The sequence below is a fragment of the Phoca vitulina genome, unplaced genomic scaffold, assembly GCF_004348235.1.
Source record: "Phoca vitulina isolate PV1807 unplaced genomic scaffold, GSC_HSeal_1.0 scaffold26, whole genome shotgun sequence".
NCBI classification, from domain to species: Eukaryota; Metazoa; Chordata; class Mammalia; order Carnivora; family Phocidae; genus Phoca; species Phoca vitulina.
In genome coordinates this window covers 20090677-20116931 of record NW_022589729.1, presented here as the reverse complement: position 1 = coordinate 20116931, position 26255 = coordinate 20090677, and the positions used below count along the sequence as shown (strand labels likewise).

At 57.9% G+C, this 26255-nt stretch overlaps 2 protein-coding genes across 4 annotated transcripts in view; one reads left to right on the top strand and one right to left on the bottom strand.

The window, feature by feature from the left end:
• SOX13 (SRY-box transcription factor 13) overlaps positions 1 to 4054 on the top strand; it is a 44617-nt gene extending 40563 nt beyond the window's left edge. The window contains exons 12-14 of the mRNA XM_032422275.1: positions 234 to 377; positions 1273 to 1489; positions 2158 to 4054. Of these exons, the coding sequence (XP_032278166.1) occupies positions 234 to 377; positions 1273 to 1489; positions 2158 to 2434 (638 nt within the window). The 3' untranslated portion in view covers positions 2435 to 4054. The remainder of the gene's footprint in view (positions 1 to 233; positions 378 to 1272; positions 1490 to 2157) is intronic.
• Positions 4055 to 5878: 1824 nt separating this feature from the next.
• Positions 5879 to 25170, bottom strand: ETNK2 (ethanolamine kinase 2). 3 transcript variants are annotated; one of them, XR_004301564.1, is made up of 9 exons: positions 24737 to 25170; positions 22784 to 23043; positions 19667 to 19789; positions 15051 to 15193; positions 14140 to 14223; positions 11451 to 11596; positions 9861 to 9934; positions 8090 to 8269; positions 5879 to 6104 (listed from the first exon to the last, which is right to left on the bottom strand). XR_004301564.1 is itself a non-coding variant. In XM_032422273.1 (8 exons), the coding sequence occupies exons 1-8, from the start codon at positions 24992 to 24994 to the stop codon at positions 8197 to 8199; spliced, it is 1161 nt and encodes a 386-aa protein (XP_032278164.1). In that variant the 5' UTR covers positions 24995 to 25170; the 3' UTR covers positions 7013 to 8196. The 3 variants fall into 3 exon arrangements, 2 of the variants coding, with proteins under 2 accessions (XP_032278164.1, XP_032278165.1); XM_032422273.1 differs by lacking the exon at positions 5879 to 6104 and having other exon boundaries at positions 7013 to 8269; XM_032422274.1 differs by lacking the exons at positions 5879 to 6104; positions 22784 to 23043; positions 24737 to 25170 and adding an exon at positions 20480 to 20619 and having other exon boundaries at positions 7013 to 8269.
• Positions 25171 to 26255: the final 1085 nt, after the last annotated feature.

Genomic DNA, 26255 nt, shown 5'->3' with positions numbered 1-26255 from the left:
CTGATGCCTTTTCTCCCATAGTCTGTCTCTGGAATCCCCTCGTGTGTCTGTCCCTTGTCAGTCCCCGGCTGGGCCTCTGCGGAGGTCTTGCTGCTGGTGTCCAATGGCGGCTGTGGGAGCCCCGCCATCGCCCCCTAGTGATCAAGTAGGAGATGACTGCCAGCCGCGGAGGCCTCGCCTTCCTTACCCCAGGGGAGCCGCCCCACCTGGCTGACTCCACCCCTGTCCCCCAGGCTCCCGCCACTTTCCTGAGTCCCGCAGCAGCAGCCACATCAAGAGGCCCATGAATGCCTTCATGGTGTGGGCCAAGGACGAGCGACGGAAGATCCTCCAAGCCTTCCCGGACATGCACAACTCGAGCATCAGCAAGATCCTGGGTAAGGGCCAGTGGTGGGGTGTCTGGGAGCTCTCAGGGCTCCAGGAGACAGCTGTCAGGATGATGACCTTCAGAGGAGTCTGGGGTACAGGGGTCAGGCCGGACGTGCGGAGGCTGGGTCCTGGGGTTTTGTATCATCATAGGGCTCTTTGGTTAGCACCTGCACCTAAGAACTCAGGCGTGCGTGCGTGCGTTCTTTAGCCCCTGATCTCTGCCTAACCTATTTTGCTGTTGGTCCAGACCCTTGGAACTCTGGCTCTGGCAAGAAAGAGGAAGGACTGGTGTTCTCGGGCTATCCTTAGAAAGGTTTTATATATATATATATATATATTTTACATATATATAAAAAATAATTTTTTATATATCATTTTTAAATAAGTGTTAATCTCTACACCCAACATGGGGCTCAGACTCATAAATAAGAGTCAGATGCTCTTCCGACTGAGCCAGCCATTGCCCCAGTAGAAAGGTTTTTTTAAAAAATTCTATGTCCTGACTGGAGGTCGAGGAGGGATGTAGGGCAGGTGGGGCTAGAAGCTGGCAGTGGTCTTCAAGATGGAGGCTCTCGTCTCTTGTCAACCGAGACAGTTGACAAGGTATTTTGTCTTAAGCAGGAGGCCGGCGGGGCTGTTCTTTTGTTTATGCAAATCATGCAGACCAGAGGCCTCCCAGAAGTTGCTGGGTAGTCTGGGACGTGGTAGCACGTGCCAGCTTCATTCATTCATTTGCTCAAGGGACCTCCAAGGAGCACCTGTGTTGGGCCAGGTCCTTGCTAAATGTTGGCACATAGATCACCTCATGGACTCACCTGGGGACCGAAGTCTTGGGGCCTGCGGGGGGGCTGGGGATGGTGGGCAAAACCCCACACTGACCGCCCACCCTGGGGCCTGGGCCAGGCTCCCGCTGGAAGTCCATGACCAACCAGGAGAAGCAGCCGTACTACGAGGAGCAGGCGAGGCTGAGCCGGCAGCACCTAGAAAAGTACCCCGACTACAAGTATAAGCCCCGGCCCAAGCGCACCTGCATCGTGGAGGGCAAGCGGCTCCGGGTGGGCGAGTACAAAGCCCTGATGAGGACCCGGCGCCAGGACGCCCGCCAGAGCTACGTGACCCCGTGAGTCGCGCCTCCCTGGGTGGTGGGGACCGTGCACGCGTCCCTGCGCTGCGCGTGCTGATGCTGTGTGGCGGCCTTCGTCGGGGTCTCCGGGGGTGCTGTCTGGCCTGGAGCGCACGTGTGCGTGGGCATCGTGTGTGTCTCCCGGGGCCCACCCGTGGGGCTGCAGGGGTGTAGGGTATGGGTTTGTACCTGACTGGGGGGCGCTGGCCACGTGTACCTGGAGGAAAACGTGCCTGTGAGTTACAAACTCCATGAAAAACTTCAGGGCTACTAAAAACAAAGGTGCTTCTCATACGGGGGGTGCTGACTTGTCAGAAGCAAGCACCTTCGTGGATTCGTGTAAACGGGAACCCCCCCGGGCATTTAAGTCTGTCGCTTCCTAATGCTGAGTCCCACACGTTCCCCTGGGAGTATCTGCGGACCATGCTCCTGGCCCTGAGGCCGCTCATGTGTGCTGGGCTGTGGCTGACCGTGAATGTGGCCATCAGAAGGCAGCCGGGGGGTGGGGGGGTGGGGGGGGTGGAGTGTGTGTGTGTGTGTGTGTGTGTCAGAGCCGAAAGCGTGGTGGTGGGGTGGGAGGGCACAACCCCAAAGCGGGTGGGGGGAGCTTTATGGGGGTGCAAAGTGAGGGTCCTTCTGCAACGTGCCTCTTCTCTGCCCTGCAGCCCCCAGGCCGGCCACCTGCAGATGAGCTCTCCCGACGTCCTGTACCCTCGGGTGGCAGGCATGCCCCTGGCTCAGCCCCTGGTGGAGCATTACGTGCCCCGGAGCCTGGACCCCAACATGCCTGTCATCGTCAACACTTGCAGCCTCAGGGAGGAGGGGGAGGCCACGGAAGACAGGCACTCGGTGGCGGAGGGTGAGCTGTACCGGTACAGCGAGGACGAGGACTCGGAGGGCGACGAGAAGAGCGACGGGGAGCTGGTGGTGCTCACAGACTGATCCGAGCGGGGTGGGCCCGGCCTCCTCCCGGGGAAGACCCGGCCCCCAGCCCATGGGCGCAGCCAGCCGGCCTGGACTCTGTTGGTACTTGGACTTGGGCCTGCCCGGGAGAGGGGCACAGCTGTGCACTTGTAGATAGCCTCCTGGGGGGAGATGCCCCCCCACCAGCCCTGCGGCCGCGCCCAGGGAGCTGCTGGCCTCACCGGGCAGGACCTGTAGAGTGGTCGGGGGCTGAGCGCCTTGGCCCGTGGGGCCCATGGCCAGCAGACACTGTATGACCTTCCCCTCCTGCAGGTCTCCTCACCCCAGGGGTATGGCAGCTCCAGACCTGTCCCCCTGGGGCCACATGCTTTGTTTCCATTCTTGTCCTGGCTGGACCAGCCCCCGTAGGACCAACACCCCCCCATCCCCCCCCCCACTCCCACTCCCACATCGCTCCTCTATCACAGGATCACTTTGTGCAAAAAGGTCTGGCTGTCCCTCGCTGTCTTGATCTTCTGCCCAGCCTGTCGTGCCTCTGGCTAAGGAGTATAGATGTGTGCGTGCGCGTGTGTGTGTGTGCGCGCGTGCACACGCGTGTTTCCATCTGTTCACTCATGGCGCAAGGTATTTATTGAGCGCCTGCTCCGTGCCAGGCACCGTTGCTGAGTTCCTGTGGGTGTCTCTTGATACCACTCTTGCTTCTCTGGGGGCCTCTCCGTGCTTCACTGTCCCCAAATTGCTACCTCTTTGTCAGTCTGGGTGTCTCAGGTTCTGTGTGTCCTTGTGTGTGTTTCTGTCCTCGTTTCTCTGCAGGGCTGTTCTTCTGTCTCCCTTTCTTGGGGTCTGCGCCTCTGCCCTTTTGACACCGCTGGCCGGTCTGGGTTTCTGTAAGGCCCCTGGTCAGCCCCGGGGCCCACCAGCCGCCCTGACCTCCCCTGCCTGTCCCTTCACTCCCTCCCTGACTCTCCCCTGCCCGGCCGTTCCCACAGAGCCATTTTTAGCTCCGAGCAACATGGGAATGTGCTCAGCCTCCAAGGGGCTCTGTCTTCGTGCCCCAGCCCCTGGTCCCAGCCTGAGTGCCGGGAGTTGGGGACAGGAGGATTGATGGTGCCCCCCCTTCCTGACAGTTGACAGAAGCCCTGGAGAGCCAGGGCTCCTCATGGCAGCTGGTGAGTAGGGAGTGGAAGGGGGGGCTCCCCATTCTTGGGTTGGTGAGGATAAGACTCTGCCCCTCTGCCTGCTCCTTTCCCCTCCCCCACTCACACTGCGGAACTTGCCTCAGCTCCTGCTCACATGGACAAATTATTTCCCTAAGAAAAATCCCACTGGCACCTGACTCCACAAAGATCCTGAACAGCCCTTGGGTCAGGGTGGGAAGGGAACCCCAAACCCCACAGGGGCAGATGTGGCATCTGTGCCTAACCCCCCCAATCTTCTCCCCTTCCTCTCCATCCCCCCCCTTCCCTCAAGCCCAACTTCTCTCCAGGCTGTTTCTTTTTTTTATGACTGTAAACATAGATAGTGCTTTATTTTGTTAATAATAAGATAATGATGAGTAACTTAACCAGCACCTTTCTCCTGTTTACACTTGGGGAATTTTTTTGTTTTCTGTTGGCATAATAAAGACAGACCATTTCAGAATCTGGTTCTTACGTCGGGGGTGGGGGGTGGGGGGGAGCGGGGAGGCTGGCCTGGAGCCTGAATTCCTAAATGTGCCGCCAGCCTGGGCACCACTGCCCCCTTGTGGCAACTCCGGGGAGCTTTGGGCATGGGATCTGGGAGTAAACCTCGGAGGCCAGTGAAGCCCAGGCCAAGCCTTTGGAGTGACAGATGCCACCCAGAGAGCCTGCACCCCAGAGAAGACCCTGCCCCTGCCTCCATGAGGTAAGCTAGACCTCACCACACATTGTCTACCCCCGTCCTAAGAAAGAAGGCAGTAGTGAGAACACCAGAAGTAGTCAGGAGGCCAGAACTAGCCCCATGGCCTCTGCTGGGAGGCAGGTGTCAGGTCTTCCCTCTGGGCTTCGTCCTCTGAAAACACGGAGGTTAAGCCTTCACCTTAGTTCTTATCTCCTTTTGGAGATAGGAGCCCAGTGAATACCTAAGGAAAGTGGTGGACCCTCCTCCCAGGAAAGGACTCCCATGGGTGCCCTGAGCCCATTTAGGAGCCCTCCAGGCTACTGAGTAATGAAGCAAGGTCGCTAACGATGTGCTTCAGGGCTCGATGACCTTTGTTTTGAATGAGGATTTCAAAGGCGTACCACACTAAGAGAAATAGCCCCTTAGACTTAAGTTTTAGTTTGTCATCAGCCCTTTTAACAGTGATCAACAAAAGGACCAACTCTTATCAAATATTAATCCCATTGTATGGAATAGGGGCAGCAAAGCTGAAGGGTAATTCTAGTGGAAGAGTGAGACTTGGGTTGGATTAATAGAGGTCGTGTGTTCACAACCAAGGAGATAGGAGAGGGTGGGGGTGAGAGAAGTTAGGTGTGGTTCATTCCAGGGCCTCTAACTGGGGAGTGAAGACCCCTCCCCCCCCCCCAGGAATTAGGTCCTGGCATTTTGGCTGCTGGCCTTTGCGGGTTCTTCCCAGAGCTTTAGGCCTCCTCATCTTATCTCAGGCAGGGTACAAATACAGCCCAGCCTCCCTGGTCCCCCAGGAAAAGACCCAGGTGGTCCTTGAGGAGCATGGCTGACTGCGGCGCCTGCCCTCTAGTGGTCGTGGGGAGAATTGCTCATTTTAACTTGGCACTGTCCTCCCACCCTTCGGACTCCACTACCTCCCGCACTGTGTTCTTAACCAAATCAGGGCAGTCTGTCAGGACCCTCCCAGCCAGGCTCACCCTCATTCCCTGCCAGTCCTGAGTTCTTCTCACTTCCCTATTCCCAGGTCCTCTGTGGCTTCAGGGGAGCCTGGGGTCAATACTGTCGTCCTCCCACTCTAGGAACCCTTGTCCTGCCCTCATTCCAGCTGCTGGGATGGAATCACATGCCCTGCATGCTTTTAAGATGGACAGTGCCCTCCACGAGGACCTCTGGTTGGTACCCTGGAGCCCGATCCCTCCTGTCCCAGGAGAGGCAGGATAGGGTCAGGTAGACAGTGAGGCCAGGAACAGAAGGTCCTGGTCATTACCAGAAGGCTGGGGCCTTCTCTGCCCTCTCTTTGCAGGAGGCACAGGCCGAGGGTCAGAGCCCAGCCGAGATCAACCTCTGCCCTGGTGTGCTTTGCCCAGAGCTCCTGCTGTGTGTCCAGCAAAGGTCTGCGAGAGTAGAGCCCAGCGCCCCCGGGAGTTGCCAAGGCCTGGTGCTTGGAACCAGGGGGGCAGGGGTGCTGGTTAGTCTCGGGTGGCAGTGAAAGGAGAGACAGGACTCCAGGCTTTGAGGGGGAGGGGCCTCCTAAACTACCCCCCCACCCCTGCCCCCACCTGCCCCCTCTCCGGAAGCACTGGAGGAATGAGGATGTTTTCTCAAAGGCAGTGGGATGGTGCCTGCAGGTTCACTCCTTTGGTGTAGGTGGTGGCCGGGGCCGTAGGGGCACAGGATGGTACCTGGGGGGCCCTGTCCCAGCCATTCCCTGCTCACCACTGCAACACCGTCTCCAACGCTGTGACATCAAGGCCCCAGGAGGCTGGAAACGAAGCTGCCTTCCCAGTGGTTATTTCTCCCCTCAGCTCCAGAGGTGGATCTGAGAGGAACAAGCAGGGTGGGCACTGCCCTTTAGTCCACAAGAAGGCCCTGCCCACGAGCACCTGACCCCATGGTACCCCTGAGGGGCCCTGCCTGCCCAGCCCCAGCACTGTCCCTAGGCCGGGGCCCACCTTTTCCCCCACGTCCTCTCCCGTACCCTTCCTGGGCTTGGTACGGCTACCCCTGAGGGCCCCTGGCCACACTGGATCACCATGACCTTGAAGGCCCCAACTGCGGGGGCTAGCTCTGCTCCAGCGGTTTCCATGGCAGCCGGTACTTTTGCCGGCAAAAGCCAAACAGCCAGAGTCTACCTGGCAGGCAGCCACTGCTCTCCCCGCTCTTCAGGGCACCGGGCACCTTCTGGGGGGCCCTGGGCACCTTCCGGGGGGCCCTGGAGGCAGCGCTGCCTCAGCAGCCTGGGCTGCCGAGAGGGGTACCCCGGCTCTCCTCTGAGCTTCTGCTCTCCCTTCCCTCTGGCCATCTGAGAGAGTAACCGATTCATTCCAGAAATCACCGTTGCCTGCTCTCCAGCAGAGCAGCACCCCCGCCCCCTCAGCGGCTAGGAGCCAAAACCGGCCCAGGAAGAAGGTCCTGAGTGCGTCCCCACAGGGTCTCACCGGTTTCCCGCCTGGTGAGGCCCCAGCCTAGCTCCCTTCCCCAGTAGCAGTGTCCTCCTGGGCTCCCCTTATTCTAGCAAGACGGTCAAAGGCAGGAGTGGTGAAGGCACTAGTCCAGTCCAGACCTATCCCAAACCAGGAGCCCAGGCCTTGCGAGCCAGGTGCACGGAGGGTGGGGTAGGAAGCGTGCAGCCTCAGGGACCCCTGGAGGCACGGGCTGCAGCAGCCCCCCACCCCCCACCCCACTGCAGGAGAACTAATCCATCATCCCCTCTATGTCAAAGGCAAATCCTCACTGTAGGCACTCAGACACAGAGTGGTCCAGAAATGGCCATTTTAATGCAGAAAACCATGATAATTTACAAATGAATCACTTTTTTTGGGCCAGAGCCAGGAGGCTGTGAGGGCAGAGAGGAGGTGGAGGCCATTGAGAGTCCGGGGCCATGAGCTCAGCACCTTCACGACCCATCCTACCCAGGCTCTTGGATGCCCGGTGAGCCCCGGAGTCCCTAGCCCCGGCCCCTTGACTCCCACTACTCATTTCCTAGTGGGAAGTGCTTGGGTCAACTTCAGGACAGAAGGTGGAGAGGGAGAGACAAATCCTTAGAACTGAGGCCCTGGAGGGCAGGGCAGGGAACAAGGCAGGAAGCTGCTGGCTGCTGTTGGCCACCCCCCCTGGGTTCCGTCCCCCTCCGGCCAAGCACGAAGCAGAGCTGGGCTCTGGAGGCCCAGGAGGGCACCACCCCCTTGCCTTCCCTCCCAGCAGGTGGCAGAGAGACAGAACACAAGCACAGAGCAAAAAGGGCACGGGAGGCGAAGGAGCACAGGTCCTGGGGCAGAGGTCTGGGAAGGGGTGGTTTGATTGGATCTGGCTTGGAGAAAGGGAGGGATCTCAGATGAGGTGGCTTTGGGGGGAGCCGTTAAACCCAGTTCTAGACCATCCCCCCCAAGATATGTACATCCATCTGTCAGAGTTGGCATGATGCTGGTTTGGGTTCATCAGCACCTCCCACGTGAGGCATGCAGGGGGAGATGGGCTGGAGGCTCAGGGCACTGGAGGTAGAAAGGAGCCCTCCCACCGCCCCCTTTCCCCAAGCCAGGAAGGTCAAAGACATCTAAGGCAGCCCCGATTCCAGCCTGGCCTGAGGCCAGGAATACTGGGCTTCCCAGGGGTGGTTGTGGTCCAGGCCCTGGCTGACTACAGGCACTTCCCCAAGCCCCCCAGCCCCCTCCCCCCAAGTCTGGCAAGGTGAAGGGGACCCCCCAGAGCTGGGTCCTATCAGCCCCTCCAAACAAAGCATGTGGTCTCCAGCAGCATCCACTGGGGGCTGGCGGCAGGGGTGGAGCCTTCTTCCTGGACACCCACCTGTCCCCTCTCCCACCTTGTCCAAGTGTGTGGCCCCCAGAGCAGGACAGAGCCCTGGAGAACAGGTCTGGCCGGGCAGATGGGTAAGGGAGAGATGGGGAAGCTGGTCACTTTGGCATCTCCAAGGCTGACACTTGAGGCTTCACCTTGAAGTACTGGTGGAATCGGATCACTGCGTACCTGCCGGAGGACGAGAACAGGAGCCCGGCTGAGAAGGAAAGCCAGGTGGGCCCGACCCGGGGGACTCTCACCGTGAGCAAGTCTCACCAGCTCAACCCCAGGGCAGGCAGAGGTTTGTTTTTTTAACTTTATTTTTCTTCTTAGATTGGACTGGAGCAGCCCTTCCCCAAATGCTTTTTTTGTTGTTGTGTTCTTTAAATCCCTTTAAAGCTCTCCAAGACTTTTTCAGTTAGCAAAACTGAAACTCTGTACCCATTAAACAGCAATTTCCAGTATCTCCCTCCCCACAGTGCAGGCTTGGCAAAAACCACTCTACTGTTGTCTTCTTTAAAAAAAAAATTTAAGTAAACACACCACATGTGGGGCTCAAATTCATGAGCCCAAGGTCAAGAGTCATATGCTCTACTGACTGAGCCAGTCAGGTGCCCCCCTACTCTGTTTCTATGAACTTGACTAATTTAGTTATATAAGTGGAATCCTACAGTATTGGTCTTTCTGTGACTGGCTTCTTTACTTAGCCCGTCCTCAGAGTTCGTATGTTGTAGCATGTGACATGGCTTCCTCTCTTTAAAAAGCTGAGTAATATTCCATCGTGTGTAGACCACACTTTGTTTCCCCATTCAGCCATCCATGGACATGGGGTTGCTCCGCCTCTTGGCTGTTGTGAATAATGCTATCAACATGGGTGTGCAAATAGCTCTCTGACCCCCTGCTTTCAACTCTGGCTACACACGCAGCGGCAAGAATACTGGATCGCCCAGGAATTCTATTTTTAACTATTTTTAACTATTTGAGGAAGCATGGTATTGTTTTCCCCAGCAGCTGCGCCATTTTACGTTCCCACCAGTGGCGTCCAAGGGTTCTGATTTTCTACATCCTTCCCAACCCTTGTTTTCTGTTTATCTGCTAATAGCCATCCTAGGTGTGAGTGAGATCTCACTGTGCCTTTGACTTGGATCTCTCCAGTCGCTGTGAACACTGTGAAGTCAGGGTAGTGACTCCTTTCCAGCTGAGGAAGAGGGACAGGGCAAGAAGACTAGACCAGTATGGAGAAACACTAGACAAAACGATTCCTGGTCCTTAAGGACACGTGTACTTGATGATGGAGCCAGGAGTCCGGAATCCGGTGGGGTCTCGGGGCAGACCCTAGTACCTCACTGGAGGAGGAGCCGGGCCCAATATTGCACATGGTAAGTGCTCAACCACCTGAGTGACCTCAGGGAGTCACTTTTGCTCTCTGGAAGAACTCTGTCCTCTCTGCTATAAAATGAACAGGTTTTTCACCACCAGGCTCTGTGGCTAAGAGCAATGGCCTAGGTCGTAAGATGGAGGAGGGAAAGCGAATCTCCTACGAGGCACAAGGGGAGGGTTCAAGAACTTTTGACTACTTTCAGAGTGGTGCTCTGGGCTCAAATGTTTCCCCTAGAGTGGTGACTCCCCTGGATACGAGGTGGCTGGAATGGGGACAAGTTAGCAGAGCAGAGGAAGGGACTTTGGATGTTCTCCCTGGGCTGTCCTTTGCCCCCACACCCTTGGCTCAAGCTACTCCTTTCCCCCCTCCCCACCACCCCAACTCGCCCCCTGTACTCACCTGAGGAAATCAAAGTCGATGGTGGAGAACTGGCTCTGGATGAGGGCCCAGAGTGCCCAGAAGAAGTGAGATGCCTGGACAGGGAACAAAATGAGTCAGCAAGGCAACCACTCATGCCTGTCATGAACCCCATGGAGCTAGAGGAAACGGTCACCCTGGAAGACACAGAACTAGGACACTGGCCAAGACATGATGGGGTCTCCCTGGCACAAGTCAGGGGAATTCTGGAGGTCAAGTGACTGGACTGCATTTGGGGGCTTCACTCCCTCAAGAAAAAGGCAGAGTTCTACCTGCCCCAGTAGGGGTCAGCGTAATGGTTCTAGAACTTTCAGCTTGTTCCCCAGCCTGAGCATAGCTCCATCCCTGGCTTCTCCCCTGCCCAGGGGAATCTCCGGGGATCTTCAAGGCCAAGGTACCAGGATGAGATGAACCCCTGCCCCAGAGCACAGGCCCAGTCCCACGGTCATCAGGAGGAGCCCCTTAACTGACCTCCTCCACCCCTTTTCCCTCTTCTGTCCAGAAATGGGTTGGGCTGAGAAAGGAGTGTAGATGTGGGAGCAAGAAGCCCTGAGTCTGGGCTTTAACTAAGCCTTCAGCTGCTCTCCCTCTGGCCAGAGGCGCCCTCGGGGCCAGACCACCCCACCCCAGGCTCAAGAAACCAGAGCCTGCTCTCAGCTGTCCGTGGGCAAACAGCAGTGACATCGTGACTATCCCAGGCCAGGGCCCCCCCACCCCACATCCCGCTCGCCCTGGGGTTGGCTGCATAGCACCTCCCCCCACTTTTCAGGATTTCAAGGGGCATAGATCAATTAGCCACATGTCAATGATTACATGGAAACCTTTAGCAAGAGGAAGGCATAAGTGGAACAGCTAAGGGGAAGAACCTGATGGAGAATCGGTTTTGTGCCAATGAGGAAACCAGGAGAGGTAATCCAAAATGACACGTAAGTAAAGATTCTACTTAAGCTCCATGATGTATTGTGAAATCCAGGGCAGTGGACTTGTCTTCTTGCTTCTACGTGCCTGACATTAGTAAGACTAGTTAGCAAGCCCCTGGACACACACTGGAGGAGACCGGGCATGAACCGGGTACCCTGGGTAAATGGCACTCAAAATCAAGAACTGACAGCTCAGTAACTTGAGCAGGAAGAGCCTGATGGGAGAGGCTTACATGGAGTTGAGTCAGTGAAGGTAGCTAACAAGGAGGATTAGAACTGACATTCTTTATCTCCTCCAAAGGCTTTAAAAAAAAAAAAAAAAGCGTTTAACTGCAGCATGAAAGGCTAAAGTTAGATGCTAGAGAGAACTGCTTGTCCAAATGAGAGAACTGCTAAAACAGGAAGCTGGGCTCTTTCTTGGAAATCTTTTCCTAGAAAGGAGAAAGAGACTTGACAGGGTAGGGAAAAGCAGGCAACAGGGCATCTCAGTATTCTGGGGATGCCCAAGAGGGCTCTTCCCAGACCTCACCTCGGGTCCTGGGGTCCCAGGACCTCACCCCTCACCCCGGCCTCTGCTTCCTCCACCCTGGGCTGTGGGAGCAGAGGAGCTGGGGTGGGCCCCTCCTCCCGGCCCCTCCTGGCCCCGACTTACCAGGGCAAACTTGTTGACTTGCACATAGAGCCTCTCCACCTCCCTGGGGGTCACGGCCATGCCCTTCTGTGCCTGCAGGTAATAGCGCAACCACCGAAGCTGGGTGTCCCGGCCCGGGTACCGGCAGTAATCCACCTCGTTCACACCTGATGGGAAGCAGTCACGGGGCAGTTGCTGGGAGGTGGGCCCACCTGGGGAGGGGGCTCCTCCTGCTCATCGGGGGTTCCCCGCTCCCCTCAAAACCTCCACGTACATCCTGCCGGGCTGTGCCTAGGAATACAGCCTCCTGCCCACCAAACTTACCCTATGTGTGGAGCTGGGGGCGCTGCTTTCCGTGGGCTGGAGGAAAGCACAGAGGCAGACTGGTTGTAGGGCGAGGCATGGTCTTGGGTGTGACAGGGACCCCTAAGACGGCATCACTGTACCCCCGTGCCCTTTATAGGAACTACGGCCCACAGGAGGTGCTCCATCACAGCACCACGTCAGGGGCCTCCCCTTTGGTGGGATGCTGACCAGTGAGCCCTGCATAAGGCCTTCCCTCCCACTGCCTGGAGTCTCTCATTTAGAAGCGTGGGGTCTCCGACTCTGCCTCCTGGACCAGTGTTGAGCTGGCTCCTTCAAAACCTCGCCTGCAGAGCTTGCTAAAAACAGGTTCCCAGGCACCTCTAGCCCCCTGTCCAATTCTCCAGATGATTCGGAAATGCAGCCAGGCTTGGAACCCCTGGACCGGGTGGCTTCGATTCCTTCCAGTCCTGCCCTTCCTTGAGTCCTTGAGCTGCCAGCCCAATGCGCACCAGCCACATCCCGGGCCCTGTGGCAGCAGCTTGCCTTCGAGCTGGGATGGAGAGTCGTAGTTCACTTAAGACAGGACCAGGACCTGGCCACCTTGCCCATGGTCTCTTCCTCCCTCTCCTTTCCTCCATGTCCTTCCCAAGCTTCCCTCATACTCCTAGAGAAACAGTCTCCTGGGGCCCCAAGAGGATGGCTGGGAAAGAATCCCCTGGTGCAGGTGTAGAAACTCAGGCCCAGAGAGCAGAAGCTCGCTCCCGGTCAGCCAGGTAGAGGTGAGGTCACGGTTAGAACTCTTACCCCTGCCTCTCAGAACGGGGTCTCCCTGCTCCCGAGAACCCAGGCGTTCTCCCTCCCCAGTTCCCAATCTCCTTCGCTGCCTTCCTCCTTCCTTCGCAACCTGGGAGCAGGATGCAATCTGCCTCTTTGGAGAAATTCCAGCTGGACCTTGCTCTATGTGGTGGGTGAGGAGGGCTTAAAATGCTTCAGAATGATCCCTTCTGGAAAGGCCAGCGGGTCTGGCAGCTGCGCGCTCAGAGGCCCAGGGCCTCTGCTCGGTGCCACACCCCACAGCATCATGGCTCTGCCCAGCTGAGGCCCCACCGTCCTATGGGTGCCTAGATGCAGCTGCTGGCCACCCTGGGAAGTCATACCTTCAGGTGCAATGAGCGCTTGCCAGACCTGATCACCTGGGGTTCTTGAAGGGACACAACTGGCCAGGCTTGGGCTGGGGAGTGGCCGAGGCTGGGCCAGGTGGCAGTTTTGGAGCTGGCCTGGGTGTGTCTCACCTGTCCTGCACCCCAGGGGCTGGCCCTGTCACGCTGAGCACCCCACACTGCCAGTCGGATGATGTCCCTCCAGCCCCGGGGTCCAGCTCCATCCATGGGTTGCCTCTCTGGTCCCATCAAATTATTTAACAATGAAGCCCTCAAGCTGGAAAAACCTGCCCAGCTTCCTCACACAAATGATTCTATTGTAGATCCTGGGCCTTTGCTGAGCTGGCTAGCGCAACAAAACAGCCCTCATCCAACCCCATCCGCTCCAGCGCTGGTCTCCCTTAGCTACCGGCAGGCTTCCCTGCCTAGTACCAGCAAACACCAGCATGAGGCTTAGCATGTGCTACACGTGTGTGTGTGTGTGTGTGTGTGTGTGTGTGTGTCTCACGTTGATGGGAAGAAGTAGGTACTATTAATATCTCCACTTTCCAGAGGCCTAGAGAAGCTAAGTGACCAGCCCAAGGGTCACACAGCTAGTAAGTTACAAAGCCAGGATTTGAACTTGGACAGTCCAGTTGCAGAGTATATGCTTTTCACAAATTCCTCCTAGATGATTCTCATCAGGCCACCAGCTCGTTCTGCTCCTTCTCTGCATGCAAGACCCTTACTCACGATCGTGCAGCTGATGCTGGGAGAAGGCAGCCTGGGTGAAGGGGCAGGCAGAAGCTACCTCTGCCCAGGGGAAGGGGGCTTTTTCTTAAGATTTTTTAATTTTCTAAGGTAATCACCCGATGTGGGGCTTGAACTCACAGCCCCAAGATCAAGAGCCGCACGCTCCACCAACTGAGCCAGCCAGGCACCCCGGGATCTTTTTCTAACTCACATGCCAAGCCCAGTGTCCTTAGGGGTCCTACGGAGGGCACATTCTCCTGATTTGTACCAAACTGCCAGATGGGCTAGCAGGGGTCGGCTCTGTGTGTGTGGGTCCGGCCTCCCCCATGAGACTTGGCGCTCCCTCAAGGCAGGCTGTGCCTTCCTCCATGAGTCGTGAGATTGTGGAGGCCAGGGGCTGTCAGGTCTCTACCCAGCGAGGCCAGAACCCCCTCTCATCCTCACCCTGGACCTGGCCATCCATCACAAGGAAAGTATCTTGAACAAAGACGAAATAGCAATACCCTTCTCACCTGCAAACTCATTGAAATGGTTGCCAATGTCAAAGGCCTGGTAGTTGTAGCCGGCGTACTCATAGTCAATGAACCTTACGTGACCTGCGAGGCAGGAGAGAGGGATGAGGGTCGGTCCCCGGAGATAGGGGAATGGCCTGGTCAAGTCCCCACAGACCTCTGGAATGCACGCACGGACTCTGGCTGGCCTCTGGTGGCAACCCAGCCCCCACCCTCCCCAGTGGCCGCCTTCGACACTGTTCTTTTGTCCATCTGCCCTCCGGCTGTCCCTCACACAGGTGGATGCTCAAGCTCCGCTCATCTACAGATGTCTGTCCTCAGCATGGCCGAGGACCAGAAATAAAGGCCAGGGCTCCCTGGGGCTGGAGCTCTCATTAGGCACACAGGAAGGTTCTGTCTCTAGGAGGGCCTGGGCCACCCCAGATGCCCTCAGAAGCCCAAAATGTTGTCGGCGGGGAATGGGTCAGGTGGCCTCACATCAAGGACCTCCACAAACCAGTTTTGAGTTCTTTCTGGGCATAGGTTTTTCTAAGTGGAATTTTATTTCCTTTTCCCTTTCTCTCTTTTTTTTTTAAAGATTTTATTTATTTATTTGACAGAGAGAGACACAGCGAGAGAGGGAACACAAGCGGGGGGAGTGGGAGAGGGAGAAGCAGGCTTCCCGCCGAGCAGAAAGCCCGATGTGGGGCTCGATCCCAGGACCCTGGGACCATGACCTGAGCCGAAGGCAGACGCTTAACGACTGAGCCACCCAGGTGCCCCTCTCTTTCTCTCTTAAATTAACTTGAGATCTAAACTGGAAGGTCGCGTTTTGCTTGTTCAAGGGCCAGTCTGAGGACCGGCACCCGGAAGGCAGCTGATCACTCAGGCCCGGCCCAGCTGCGGCCCAGCCAGAGCCTGGGAAGCCGTACCTTTGGTGCTGTCGTAGATAATGTTCTTGCAGAGCAGGTCATTGTGACAGAAGACCACAGGGGAGTCCAACTGGGACAGGTGCTCCTTCAGCCAGGCCAGCTCCTGTTCCAACACCTCCACCTGGGGGACATCTGCGGAAAGGCTGGGCAGCGGCCAGAATGGAGGCTAACAGTAAGACAGACTGCCACTGGGCCTCTGGAGCCCTGAGCTCTGGCCCTGTCACCACCTGTTCCTGCAGAGGACCCCTGGACAAAGGGCCCACCCTTCAGACCCTCACTTTTGTCCTCTGGCGCTAAGGCGTCCTGATCTCCTGACTTCCTGCAGTCACTCTAAGCAGCTTATTAAAACACGGGCGTAAAAGCATTTTGCAAAGCTTGTATGTCCCCGATCCAATGGCATCCCTGCTACTTCACGAAAGGGGGAGGAAGGTAAGGAAGGAGGCACAGAGAGAGGACAGGAGGGGGGAATGTGCATCCACACGAGAACAAGGGCAGAGGGGAGGGCTGTGAACAGACCCGCTTTCAGGGTGCTGGGGAAGATGCCTGCAAGGAGGTGTGCTCCAAGACTGTCTGGGGGAGGCATCACAGTGCCCTGCAGAGGGTGCGGACACTCCTGGCTGGTCCCCCTCCCCTTCTAGCAGCTGGTGTCTCAGGTGGAAAGGACCAGGGAGCTCATAAAGCCTAACTTCTCATCTCACAGAGAGACCACTCAGGCCCACTTAAGAAAGCAAACAAACTGCTTTTTGGGCTCACTCCTACAAGACCAAGGAATATTAGGGCCTTTCAATCAAGCATTTGCTCTGAAGCTCCCTCGTGACTTGTCTCCTCCACCCTGAACTAGGAGCATGTGTGTCCTTGTCCCAGACCACGCGTGCGTGGGCAACTTGCAGGCAGGAACACAGATGACAAAGGCCAGCCCTCTTTCTGCCCTGCCCCATCCTGCAGCACCTAAGGCCTTGCTGCTGAAAGAAACCCATGTTGAGGAGTGAATGAATGGATGGGTCAATCGGTGCTGGTAGCAGAGGCCATGTGGAAGTTGGTGAGGGCACGCTGTGCTGGGATGCTCTGAACTTTGGTCCCCAGGAAGCACACAGGACTGTGTACACTGAAAAGCCAAATAGTTAGCACAGCCCTTAAAACCCCAGAACCACCAATGGGTGGAGGGGAGGAGGCTGGGGTTTTATCTCCTGTTCTGTCTCCATGTAGCTCCTGTTTGCTTTCTTATCCGGGGCAGCCAGAGTACATGCAGGAGGATGAGCGTGAGATCCGTCCTCCCAACCCTCCCAAAGGATGCCCCGTCAGCCCATCACGCAGCCCAGAGGCCAAAACATGGCAAAGAGCGTTCGGCAACTAAGGCATCCCCCTCTCCCCCTGGGAAAGGATGAGCGGCAGGCTCCCTCCCAGGCTTTGAGAAGGTCAAAGCTAGAGAGGATCTTAGGCCTCTAGTGCAAGTCTTTGGGGAAATGGAGGCTCAAGGAAGAGGGCAGAGGCCTTCCAGCTACCAGATGTTTCTTGCACAGCTGGACCCTCTTCCCCCTCACCCAAGGGAAGCAGTCCTCAGCCTGTTCATGGATGCAAAATCAAGCGGAACCTCCTAACTGTGAGGGCCTCGGTGCCCCTCAGAGGCTCTGCACAGGCCACTCTGAACTGGGGAGAGTCTAACAAGGGGGGTGATCTGGGGGGAGGGGGGGCTTCCTTTAGCCTCACTGGAGTTTATCTCTGTCGACCGGTCTGCATAAACGCATTTCAGTCTTGGCTCTCCTTAAGAAGATACCTTTCAAGATTTTTTTTTTCTTTTCTTGGTCTAAGACCATCTAAAGATAAGAATTAGGAGGGCTCCTTTGGTTTGCTCTGGTCTCAGCCTGAAAAACATGCCTTTGACATCTAAGATACCTGCTGCCCAGGCCCTGACCCCCACCTTACCCACCCCAAGGCCACACAGATGGTTACTGTGGGAGCGGTCCAGGCCTTCTATCTCCCTGGGCAGCCTCCCTCCCCTGAGCACTTGAAACCCCGCCAGCTTCGCTACCTTCAGCCCTGAGCCCACTAGACTTTCTCAGGGCTGTGCGGTTGGCAGAAGAGTGGCCACCACCGCGTCATAGAAGCTGTCACACCCCAGGCGGCCTGCTCCTCCTACCCTCTGTCCCTTAGAGGCAGCAGGGGGGTTGCGGGGGCTGGCCACCCCCCCCGGGAAACCTGGGGGTTCCTCCTGATGAAGACACTTCTGCCTGCCTGCCAAATACCCACTCAGCTCGCTGGATCTGGGTAGAGGGAAGTACCTTCTCCCACAGTGGACTGAGTGTTGGAGCTTCCCGGCTCATCACCTCTGCCCTTATACCACTCAACCCATCCCCATCTCCTCCTGATGCCCCCAAAGCAGCGATCACCCCCCACCCTCTATGCCCAACCAAACACCAAGGCCACCAAAATCTATTTCCACAGGGTGCCTGATGCATCCCCCACTCTCCGTCCCCCCCATTCCATCCACCACCACCACCATGAAGCCGCCCGTGGATCCTGCCCATTCAGTTACAACACTCCCTGAGCTGGTCGCCCTACCTCCAATCCCTACCCCCACTTCCCCAAATCCCACCTGATTCTGTCCTTTACAATGCCAGAGAGCTTTCTCCCTAAACCACAGTCATGGTCCCTGGCTCAGAGGCCTCCACAATGACTGCTAAATGAAATGTTGGCTCCTTAACCTGACTTGGAAGGGTCCTTCCGGTCTAGCTCCAACCCACTTCCCACAGCCCTTCCCAATCGCTCCTGAAGGCCCGCTCCGGCCACCCTCATCCACTGGCCACCATGAGCCAAGTGTGTTCACACCGTCTCCGCCAGCCTGAGTGGCCTCCCTTCCCAGCTCTGCCCCTCTACCTCTGCCAGGAAGACTGGCCCTGGTTCTCTCACCGCCACATGCATTACACGCCCTGCCTTCTTTTGTCGCTTCGCATGGGCAGGTCCTATTTACCCAGATGGTTCCTAAGCTCCTTGAGGGCAGGGCCAATGTCACGTCCGTATTTTTCATTGTTTTAAATCGCAGTTGATGTTTGCGAAATGCAGGATTGACTAAATCAGGGTTATTAGACTGCGACTAGAGCTCAAGAGTTTCATCTCATCCAGGTGACTGCTCATCACAGCCCCGCTTGGGGCAGGTTAGGCAGTTTAGGGCGGGCACCGTCCCCTAAAGAGGCTCCGAGAAGTTAAACAACTTGATTTGCCAAGGTCAAATGTATGACAAGAGCAAAGGTAGTCGGTCAGCTCTTCTCCAGGGACCACTCCGCTCCCAACAAGGTCACCCCTGAAGGTTACACAGTGACAGTACAAAGGAAGCTAAAGTAACAAGGGTCATGCCTGAGCAGCAGGTCTGGACTCTAGCCCTCGAGCTGCCACTGACCTTGGGCAAGTCCCACCCTCTCTCCAGGCCTCAGTTTTTCCATCTACCAAATGAAAGTGGTGGGCTGCACGATCAGAGGGTCCTGTTGACTCAGACACCCCAGGGTCCTGCTCTCCATGTGTTGTTTTAGCCCTAAGCGATAGGCAGTCCTTGTCCCAGAGATAACATTTGGCATCGAAGGTCTGAATGTGGGCCATCCTGGACAAATAGTCCTAAAGCAGTGCTTGATAATCATTAAGTGGGAGGATCCAGATAAAGTCACGCGTGCGTGTGTGTGTGTGTGTGTGTGAGAGAGAGAGACAGACAGACAGACAGACACACACGATTGAGATAGAGTTAATTATTGTCTTGTCATCTTAGAGGAGGGAAGGAGATACCCTACTCCCATGAACCTTTGGAACAAGGGAGATGTTCAACCCAGCAGGGAACATGGAGGGATCAGAGACTCACTACTGCCTTCCCCTGGAGGGGGCAGGGGTGACCCACTCTTCTCTCCAACTCTCTATGCCTCCTCCAGCACTCAATGCTATGCTGGGGAGCCAGGCAGCTGAAGGCCAGAAGGACTCTCAGGTTGCTGGCCAGAGAGCCTAGCTGTCTGGGAGCCCCGGCTTCCCTGGGGAAAGGCACTGTCAGGATGGGTGGAGTGCCAGTGAGGAAACTGTAAGCTGTCAGTGTGAACAAGGTGAGGAGCAGGGTCCCCAGGGGCATGTGCGGACGAGAGGCGTCTAGGCAAGTAGCAGGAGTCTTGATGTCCCAAGGGCTTGTCAACTGACAAGCTGAGTTCTGACTGACTGAACTTGGCCTCACCCCATTCTCAGAGGCCAGGCTCTCCCTTCTGGTTGCTCAGAAAGCAGCTTAGGTAGAAAGGGCCCTGGGCTAGGAAACAGGACCCTGCCTCTGATGAGCCCCCAACACTGGGTAAAGCTTAGTCTCTGAGCCTCGGTCTCCTTTAAGTAAAGGGGGAGACGCAGTCCCCAACCCTCGTCTCTACCACAACCAGAAGACTCAAAGTGAAATAAGCACATAGGCTTAAAGCTGTGGATCTAAGTTCCTGAGATTCAGTCGATCGGCCCAACTCTGCTTGGAGACAGAGACTCAGCAGTCAGGACTGGAGCCCCTCAGCCTCTGGGTGGGGTGGGGGACAGAGCCCAAAGAATGGAGGCGGGATAACATGAAGGCGGCAGAGACCATGGCAGCTTTGAACCCTCCCAGATCTTTGTACCTGGGGTTGATCTCGTTCTTCACAAGGGTGAAGTAATTGTGCATCTTGTGCCACAGGGTGGGCTTGGGTAGGCTGCCGTTGGCGTGGATGGTGTGAATCTTTGCCATTTCTAAGGCGATGAGCCTAAACAGAAAACAGAAGAGTAGAGCATCAGTGTGGGGCAGGCCCGTCCCAGCTCAGCCCCTCCTGACCAGAAAGGGGTCCTACAGGGTGAGGACTGCGGGTCAGTCAGAGGGCTGAGTGTGGGACAGCTCTTTTAGGGATTCTCGCTCCTGCAGCAGGAAGGTCTTAGCAGAAGGCATGAAAATGACGTAAGGCCTTTAGCCCAGCAGTGACCTTTCCAGAACCAGAGCTGGGGCTGCTTCAGGGAGCAGGAAGGCAAAGCAGTGGGCCGCCGGCCACAGGTCAGTGACCCTGCCCCACCCCAAGGTCGTGTACCCACAGCAACCCGAGGACAGAGGGGTCACCTGGGGATGGGGGCAGCGGCCCTCCTCCCTCCTTGGACTCTGATCCATGCCCTCAGGGGGAGGTGAATGCAGGGCACCGAGGGATCAGGGGGGTGGTGATGCCAGGCTGGGAAGAAATGCCCGCCTCTTATCAGCCTGGCCAAGGTGGGGAGGGAAGCAGCCGGCCCAGGGCAGCCCCTTCCTCTGCGGCAGGGAGCTGATGCTGGCGGCTGGGCGCCAAGGACGCAAAACAAACCAGCGTTCTATTTTCAAGTCCTCCTGTGGACATTATCCAAGGTCCCGGGAGAGAAGGAGGGGGCGGTGGGGAAGGGGGCTGGGAGAGGGCGGGGGCGGATGCAGGACTGACCGGTCAGAGAGGGAGGGCCTTGATAAGGACCCCAGCGTCTGAGGCCCTGTGTCCCAGCTGGGCTCCCCCAGTCCTCTGGCAGCTCTCCCTGCTGGGGCCCCACCCCCAGCCCGGCTGCCAAGCCTCCAACATTCACGCTTCCTTCGCCTCTGCCTGTTGCTCGAATAATAATCACTGGGAAAGACAACAAAGGCACTGGCTGTTTGAAACCTTGTTACTGAGCTGTTCCAGGGACACCCCTCCCCTTGCCAGGTCCTGGGAAGGGGCAGGCCATCACCCAACAGGATAGCAGGGCAGTCTAGGGTCTCCTCCGGAAGCCCCCCAGGCTCCCACCTCCTGAAGGGTGGAGAGGGCAGGGGGTGTGGCAGCCACCGAGAGGGTGAGCGGGTGAGCGATGAAGGCTGTGCTTTCAGAGGCTAGAGGCCCCAGGGCAGGAGGGAACCCGCCAGGGTTTTAGGCGAGGCAGGGAAATAGACCTGAGACCCAGGCCTTCCCTTCCCAAAGGAAGATTCTGACTAGAGCATGAACAGAGCGTTTCCTTGAATATCAATAGGGCTGTTGTCTGGAAAAGCAATGAAAGTAACCTCAACACTCAGCATTTTTATGCTGCAAAGCCTCAGCAGGCAGAGGTTGGGAGGTGGGGTTCAGGGGAACATGAGGACGTGGCTCCCCAAGGCCTCCTCCTTGCCTTTCCCTCAGAGATCCACCTTCACCCGAGAAAGATAATGGTCTATCCTTGGAAAATCATCAGGGAAGAGCCTACCTCCTACACCTATCCCAGTTTCTGGCTCTCCCCCAAATGTAAAGTTGTTATCGAACCTACATCCATCTTCAATCTTCCTGACAGTGCTGTTTCCACGAGAGAACAAGGAACAGCACCATATTCACAGAGGTGGCCGGAGACTGGGAGTGACCTGGGGAGGACCTGCCAATATTTGAGCTTATTTACAAAGACTTGAAGGAGAGCTAGGAGCGTAGCGTGGGAGAAGCCAGGCCACGGTTCCCCGGGCCCCCACCCTCCTCTGACCTCCCACCTCTAGGCTGGGCACTCAGCGGGAGCCTGAGAAGACCACTGAACAGGTTTGTATGTCCCCCTAACTCCAGACACACACACACACAACATACAGCTCAACATAAATATCCTAGGGCCTGACCAGCCCCAGAAGCAGTGCTCTGGAGTACTAGGGGGGAAGGCATCTCAGAGTCCCTTCTAAGTCCCTGGAGGGCCTCTGAGGGGTTCTCCGCAAATAGGGCCAGGTGCACTTACTTGGGGTTAACTGGGTAACAGGTGAGGAAGCAAAGAAACTTCTTGGTCTAGTCCCTAGATGGGCTTTTATTGTTTCTCCTCAGGTATTTGGGGGTATTTGGAAGGCTCCTTCTCCTTGGGTGGGATGGGACTGATCCCAAGGATCCCAGGCCAACCCCTGCGCTGCTGTCCAGGGTCAGGAGTCAACCTCAGCCTGCCTGGGACCTCGCTATAGTCGGAGGGCTCCGCACGCAGGTGCGGCACAGGGGTGGGGGTGGGGGATTCTGCCTGACATCCCTGCCCAGAACGGTTAGAAGAGAGAAAGGCACTCTGGGCTCCTCTTTAGTTCTCCCCCTTTCAGACCCCACAGAGCCATCCACGGTGCTTGAAGGTTAAGTCTACTTCCTGGGTGCTACACATCCAGGCATTCAATGGGAGGGGCTCCCAGGGGGTCATGGGTTCTTGTGGGCCTCTGAAAGGAAGGCCTGGCAGCTGCCCAAACCTGGGCTCCCAATTTGTCAGGGAACCTGGAAGGAGCTCAGGCTGGGGGAGGGCTGGTGTCTCTCTGGGCTGCTAAACCCAAGCTCACCCTGGATAGGGCCCATTCTCCTAGCATGCTTGAGCTCCTGGCAGGAGGGGAGGGGCAGGAAATCCTGGGCGCTCTGGGGATTTGGCTCAGATTTCATTTCCAAGGCTCTGAGAGGTTTCCAGGTCAGACATGGGGTGGGCAAAAGGGCTGAGGCATGAGGCCAGGAAGTGGAGCCCTGCTGCATTTAGGGAACCAGGTCCTTTGGTCTCAGGTTCACCAAATTCTCACTTGCCTCCCTAAGAGGCAGGTCCTCCTTCTAGCAGATGACACTGAAAATCCATTCAAAGCAACGGCCCCTCTCTGCAGAGCAATGCACGTGCGCGTGCACGCACGCACACACACACTTACTTTTCACGCAACAAAGTTCACAGACCCTATGACTCATTCATGGACTCCACTCTATGCCGAGGAAGCTGGCCAAGGCCTGAGGAATCGTAGGAATGAATGGTACCCCAGGCCACCTTCTCACCTGAAGAGCCGGGGCTCCCGGATGTGCTCGGGTCCCAGGGCCATGCCCCTCATGTACTCGTAGCACAGCCCATTCTGGAAGGTGCAGTAGAGTTTGGGGGCACAGCCATGTGCTCGCAGCAGCTGGAAGTTCCTGACCTCATTCTCCCGGTCCACCAGCAGCTCGGTACGCTCCCCGTACACCCGGACCAGCACGCAGTCCCGCATGTCCTCCTCCACGTAGCAGGCCACCAGCTTGTTGGTGATGCCATCAGTGAAGCGCTGGCATGGGGAGGGGGAGCACAAGAGCGTGTGGGGCAGGGTCTCTGCTCTTGCCCCATGGCTCCCCAACTCCAGCATGGGGTGCTCATTTGCATGCCCAGCACAACCACGCAGAACCCCCCCATTCTTTGGCCCTCTAACTTAAGAGGAGCTCAGCACTGTTCCTAATGCCCTACCCTCCTCAGTGCTTGGGATAGCCTGAGTTCGAGAACAAAACCTCGGCTCAGGCACCCTCACCTCGCCTGGGTCTGGCAGATGGGATTTGGCAGTGGAAGAATTTCCACACTCCTTGGTGGGAGAAGCCCCCTCCCCCCTTCTTACTTCTCCATCCCCGAAAGAAACCTCCATGGACCAGAATGTGGCCAGGGAGGAGCAGGAGTTGCCCAGGAAAAGTACATTCTGACCCAGCTGCCTCTCACCATCTGCCCAGCCGGGGACTCTCTGCTGCACCTCACGCCCCATCCAGCAGCGGAGGTGTGGGAGGTACGGAGGCTGGCACCCAGCCGAGGGCTTTGGTGGTCAGAGCTCCTTAGGGCCTCTGAGTTTCAAACCAGAAGAGACAGTAGGCCATGGGCTGGGGAAAACAGACTCTCTGGGTACGGTGACAAGGAGGAATGAACCATGGAATTTATAGGGCACAGTGTGACAGAGCTGGTAGGGGCTTTAGAGGACATCTGAACCAATTCTAGGTGGGGAAACTGAGGCCCAGAGAGGGGAGAGACTGGCAGGTAGCACGTTCAATCAGTGCTGGAATTAACTTCAGACCTGCTGGATCCCTTGTGGGTCTTACAACCAAAGTGGGTCTTTTATTTTGAAAATGCTACCCACCCATCCTTCTCCCAAGAGGTGTCTGTCAGCCTCCGCACTGGGTCGGGGAACCCGGCCTTTCCCCACCCAGAAGGCCCTGGCAGCACCGAGCCCCGGCCACTCCAGCACTAGCTGCAGGTGCCGGGCTCAGGACTCCTTCCTCAGCACGCAGCTCCCAGAGGGGCTGGCGGGGGAGGGTGAGCAGGTGAAGCCTCTTCAGAGGAGGCAGAGCAGCTGGGGAGTCTGCCTGAGGCTCCTCAGTGGGAGGCTCTGCCCACACCTGTGTCCCCGAGAACGTGCCCAGCTGAGGGTGGGGAGGCCCCCTGTGTGGGGGTGCTGAGCCTGAGCCTGGGGCGACCGGGAGGGTTTCCACCCAGCGCGGGGGCCCTGGGCTAGCCGGAATTCCACGCGGTGGCTCCTGGGACCGGCAGGAACCGCTCAGAGCCTGGAGACTTTGCTCCCACCACCGGCTGGAGAAGGGGCAGGGATGTGTGTGTGTGTGGAGGTGGGGGGCTCCCTTAAAAGTTCCTGCCTCCTCAGGTTTCAGCGCCGGCCGCGCGCGCTCCTCCGGGCGGCGACAGGGGGTGGGGCCCGCGCGCGCAGCTTGCTGACGGTGGGCAGGTGGACCTCCGGCGGCCCGCGGGCCCCGGGAGGAGGGGGGTGTGGGGGCCGGGGGGGGGGGGCGGGGGGGGGCCGAGGGAGGTGGGAGCCTGGCTCTGCTTCGGGGCCAGAACAGACGAAGCAAAATACACACCCAAACCACCATTGCAACCCTGCCCTGCGCACCCGTGGGACCGCCACCCGGAAGGATGCACGGACAGACGTCCACGCATCCCCGCTCCAGCCCCGACAGGGCCCCAGCCCGGCCCCGCGCCCGCTCGGCTACCTTGGTCCGAACTTGCTCGGGCTTCCAATGCGGCCGCAGCTCCTGGATGAGGCGCAGGGCGCCCGGGAGGATGTCGTCCTGGTCCACGGATATGCCGAAGCAAGGGACGGCGGCGGCCCTCGGGGCGCCCGGCGGCTCCCGGCAGCCCGCGCTGGCCGCCGCCTTCTCCTCCATGCCCCATGAGCACTGCGGGCACGGCGCCTGCCGCCGCAGGTAAAAGGGCGAGCACGGCAGAGGAGCCGAAGGGGGCACAGCCATTCCCAGCAGCCCCACCCCCTCGGAGCCGCCGCGCGAGCGCTAGCCCCTGCGGGGGGGCCCGGCGCGGCGGTGGGAGTGGTAGAGGAGGGGCCAGGGGAAGTCCATGACTCAGGAGCCCGCTGCCCGCTCCGCTCGGCGCCCGAAGCCGACCCGGGAACGCCGGGGCCCGCCGCGATTGTGACATCATCACGGGCGGCGGGCCGCGGGGCGGGGGCCCGGGAACGCCCCCGCCCCGCCCCCGCCCCGGCCCCCGGGCCGCGGCGGGCTCGGCGGCCGCCGCTACCTGGAGCGCGGGGCGGGGGTGACGCCCTCGGGGAGGCCGTGACGCCGGGGGCGGGGCCCGGGCCCGCCCCGCCCCGCCCGCCCCGCCCCCACCCGGGCCCCAGGCCCCGCTGCGCTTCTCGGCCTCTGAGCCCGGCGAGGTGGCCGGCCTCCTTCCTCTTGCCTCGGAGGGGGCCGCTCTCCCCGGGCAGCCTGGGCAGGGCCGGGGGAGGCCTCTTCCTGGGCCTCTGCTCCAGCCTGGTGGATGGAGATCCGGCTGCCGCCAAAAGGTCGGCTTGGACTCGCCCACCTGTGCCCTAGGTCCCTCCTGGAAAAGGAGTCCCCTGCTGCATCTCAAAGGCCCTTCCCTGCAGGGAGCTCCCCAGGCAAATCCTGCCCCCCCCGCCCCCCACGCATAAACTAGGTGCAGAGGTGACATTGGGTGATGCATGTGGAGGGTGGGAACCGAGCTCGCTTGTCTTCCGCCCGGGTGGGAGAGCTCTCGAGGCCCCATCCAGAAAAGTGCCTACAGAGAAGGGGCCTTTTTGTTTCTCCAAGTTGTTCCTTTGGCCTCTTCAGGAACCTCTCAACCACAAGGCCCCTATCATTATTGCTGTCCAGAATCCAGCTCTGCCCAGCGGAACTTCTGTGATAGTGGAAACGTTCTATATCGTGCTGCCCAGCGCAGTGGCCACTAGCTACATGTGACTGTCCAGCACTTGAAATATGGCTAGTGTGACATTCGACTTAATTTTAATTTTAATGTAAACAGCTGTATGTGGCTATCATATTGGACAGCTCAGGAGATGATGGGGTAAGCCTGCCTATTTAAGGTCATGGAGCCCCAGGATATCCAGCTGGAAAGGACACCGACTCCAACTTTGCCTTTTTGCAGTGAGGAAATAAAGCCAGGCTGGCAGGAGAACTTAGAAAATGGGGCAGGGGGTCCGAGGCTGGGATCCAGGGTCCTGAACACAGGCTCATGCCCTTGGCTCTGCGC

What these genes read in the sequence shown, in the direction of transcription:
- ETNK2 (XM_032422273.1), bottom strand. Translation starts at nt 24,994, where the DNA reads ATGGCTGTGCCCCCTTCGGCTCCTCTGCCGTGCTCGCCCTTTTACCTG. An exon ending in CCATTTCAATGAGTTTGCAG is followed by an intron (nt 11,597 to 14,139) that starts GTGAGAAGGGTA and finishes GCTTCCCATCAG; the next exon opens with GTGTGAACGAGGTGGATTAC. An exon ending in ATCGACTTTGATTTCCTCAG is followed by an intron (nt 8,270 to 9,860) that starts GTGAGTACAGGG and finishes GTCCTCCGGCAG; the next exon opens with GTACGCAGTGATCCGATTCC.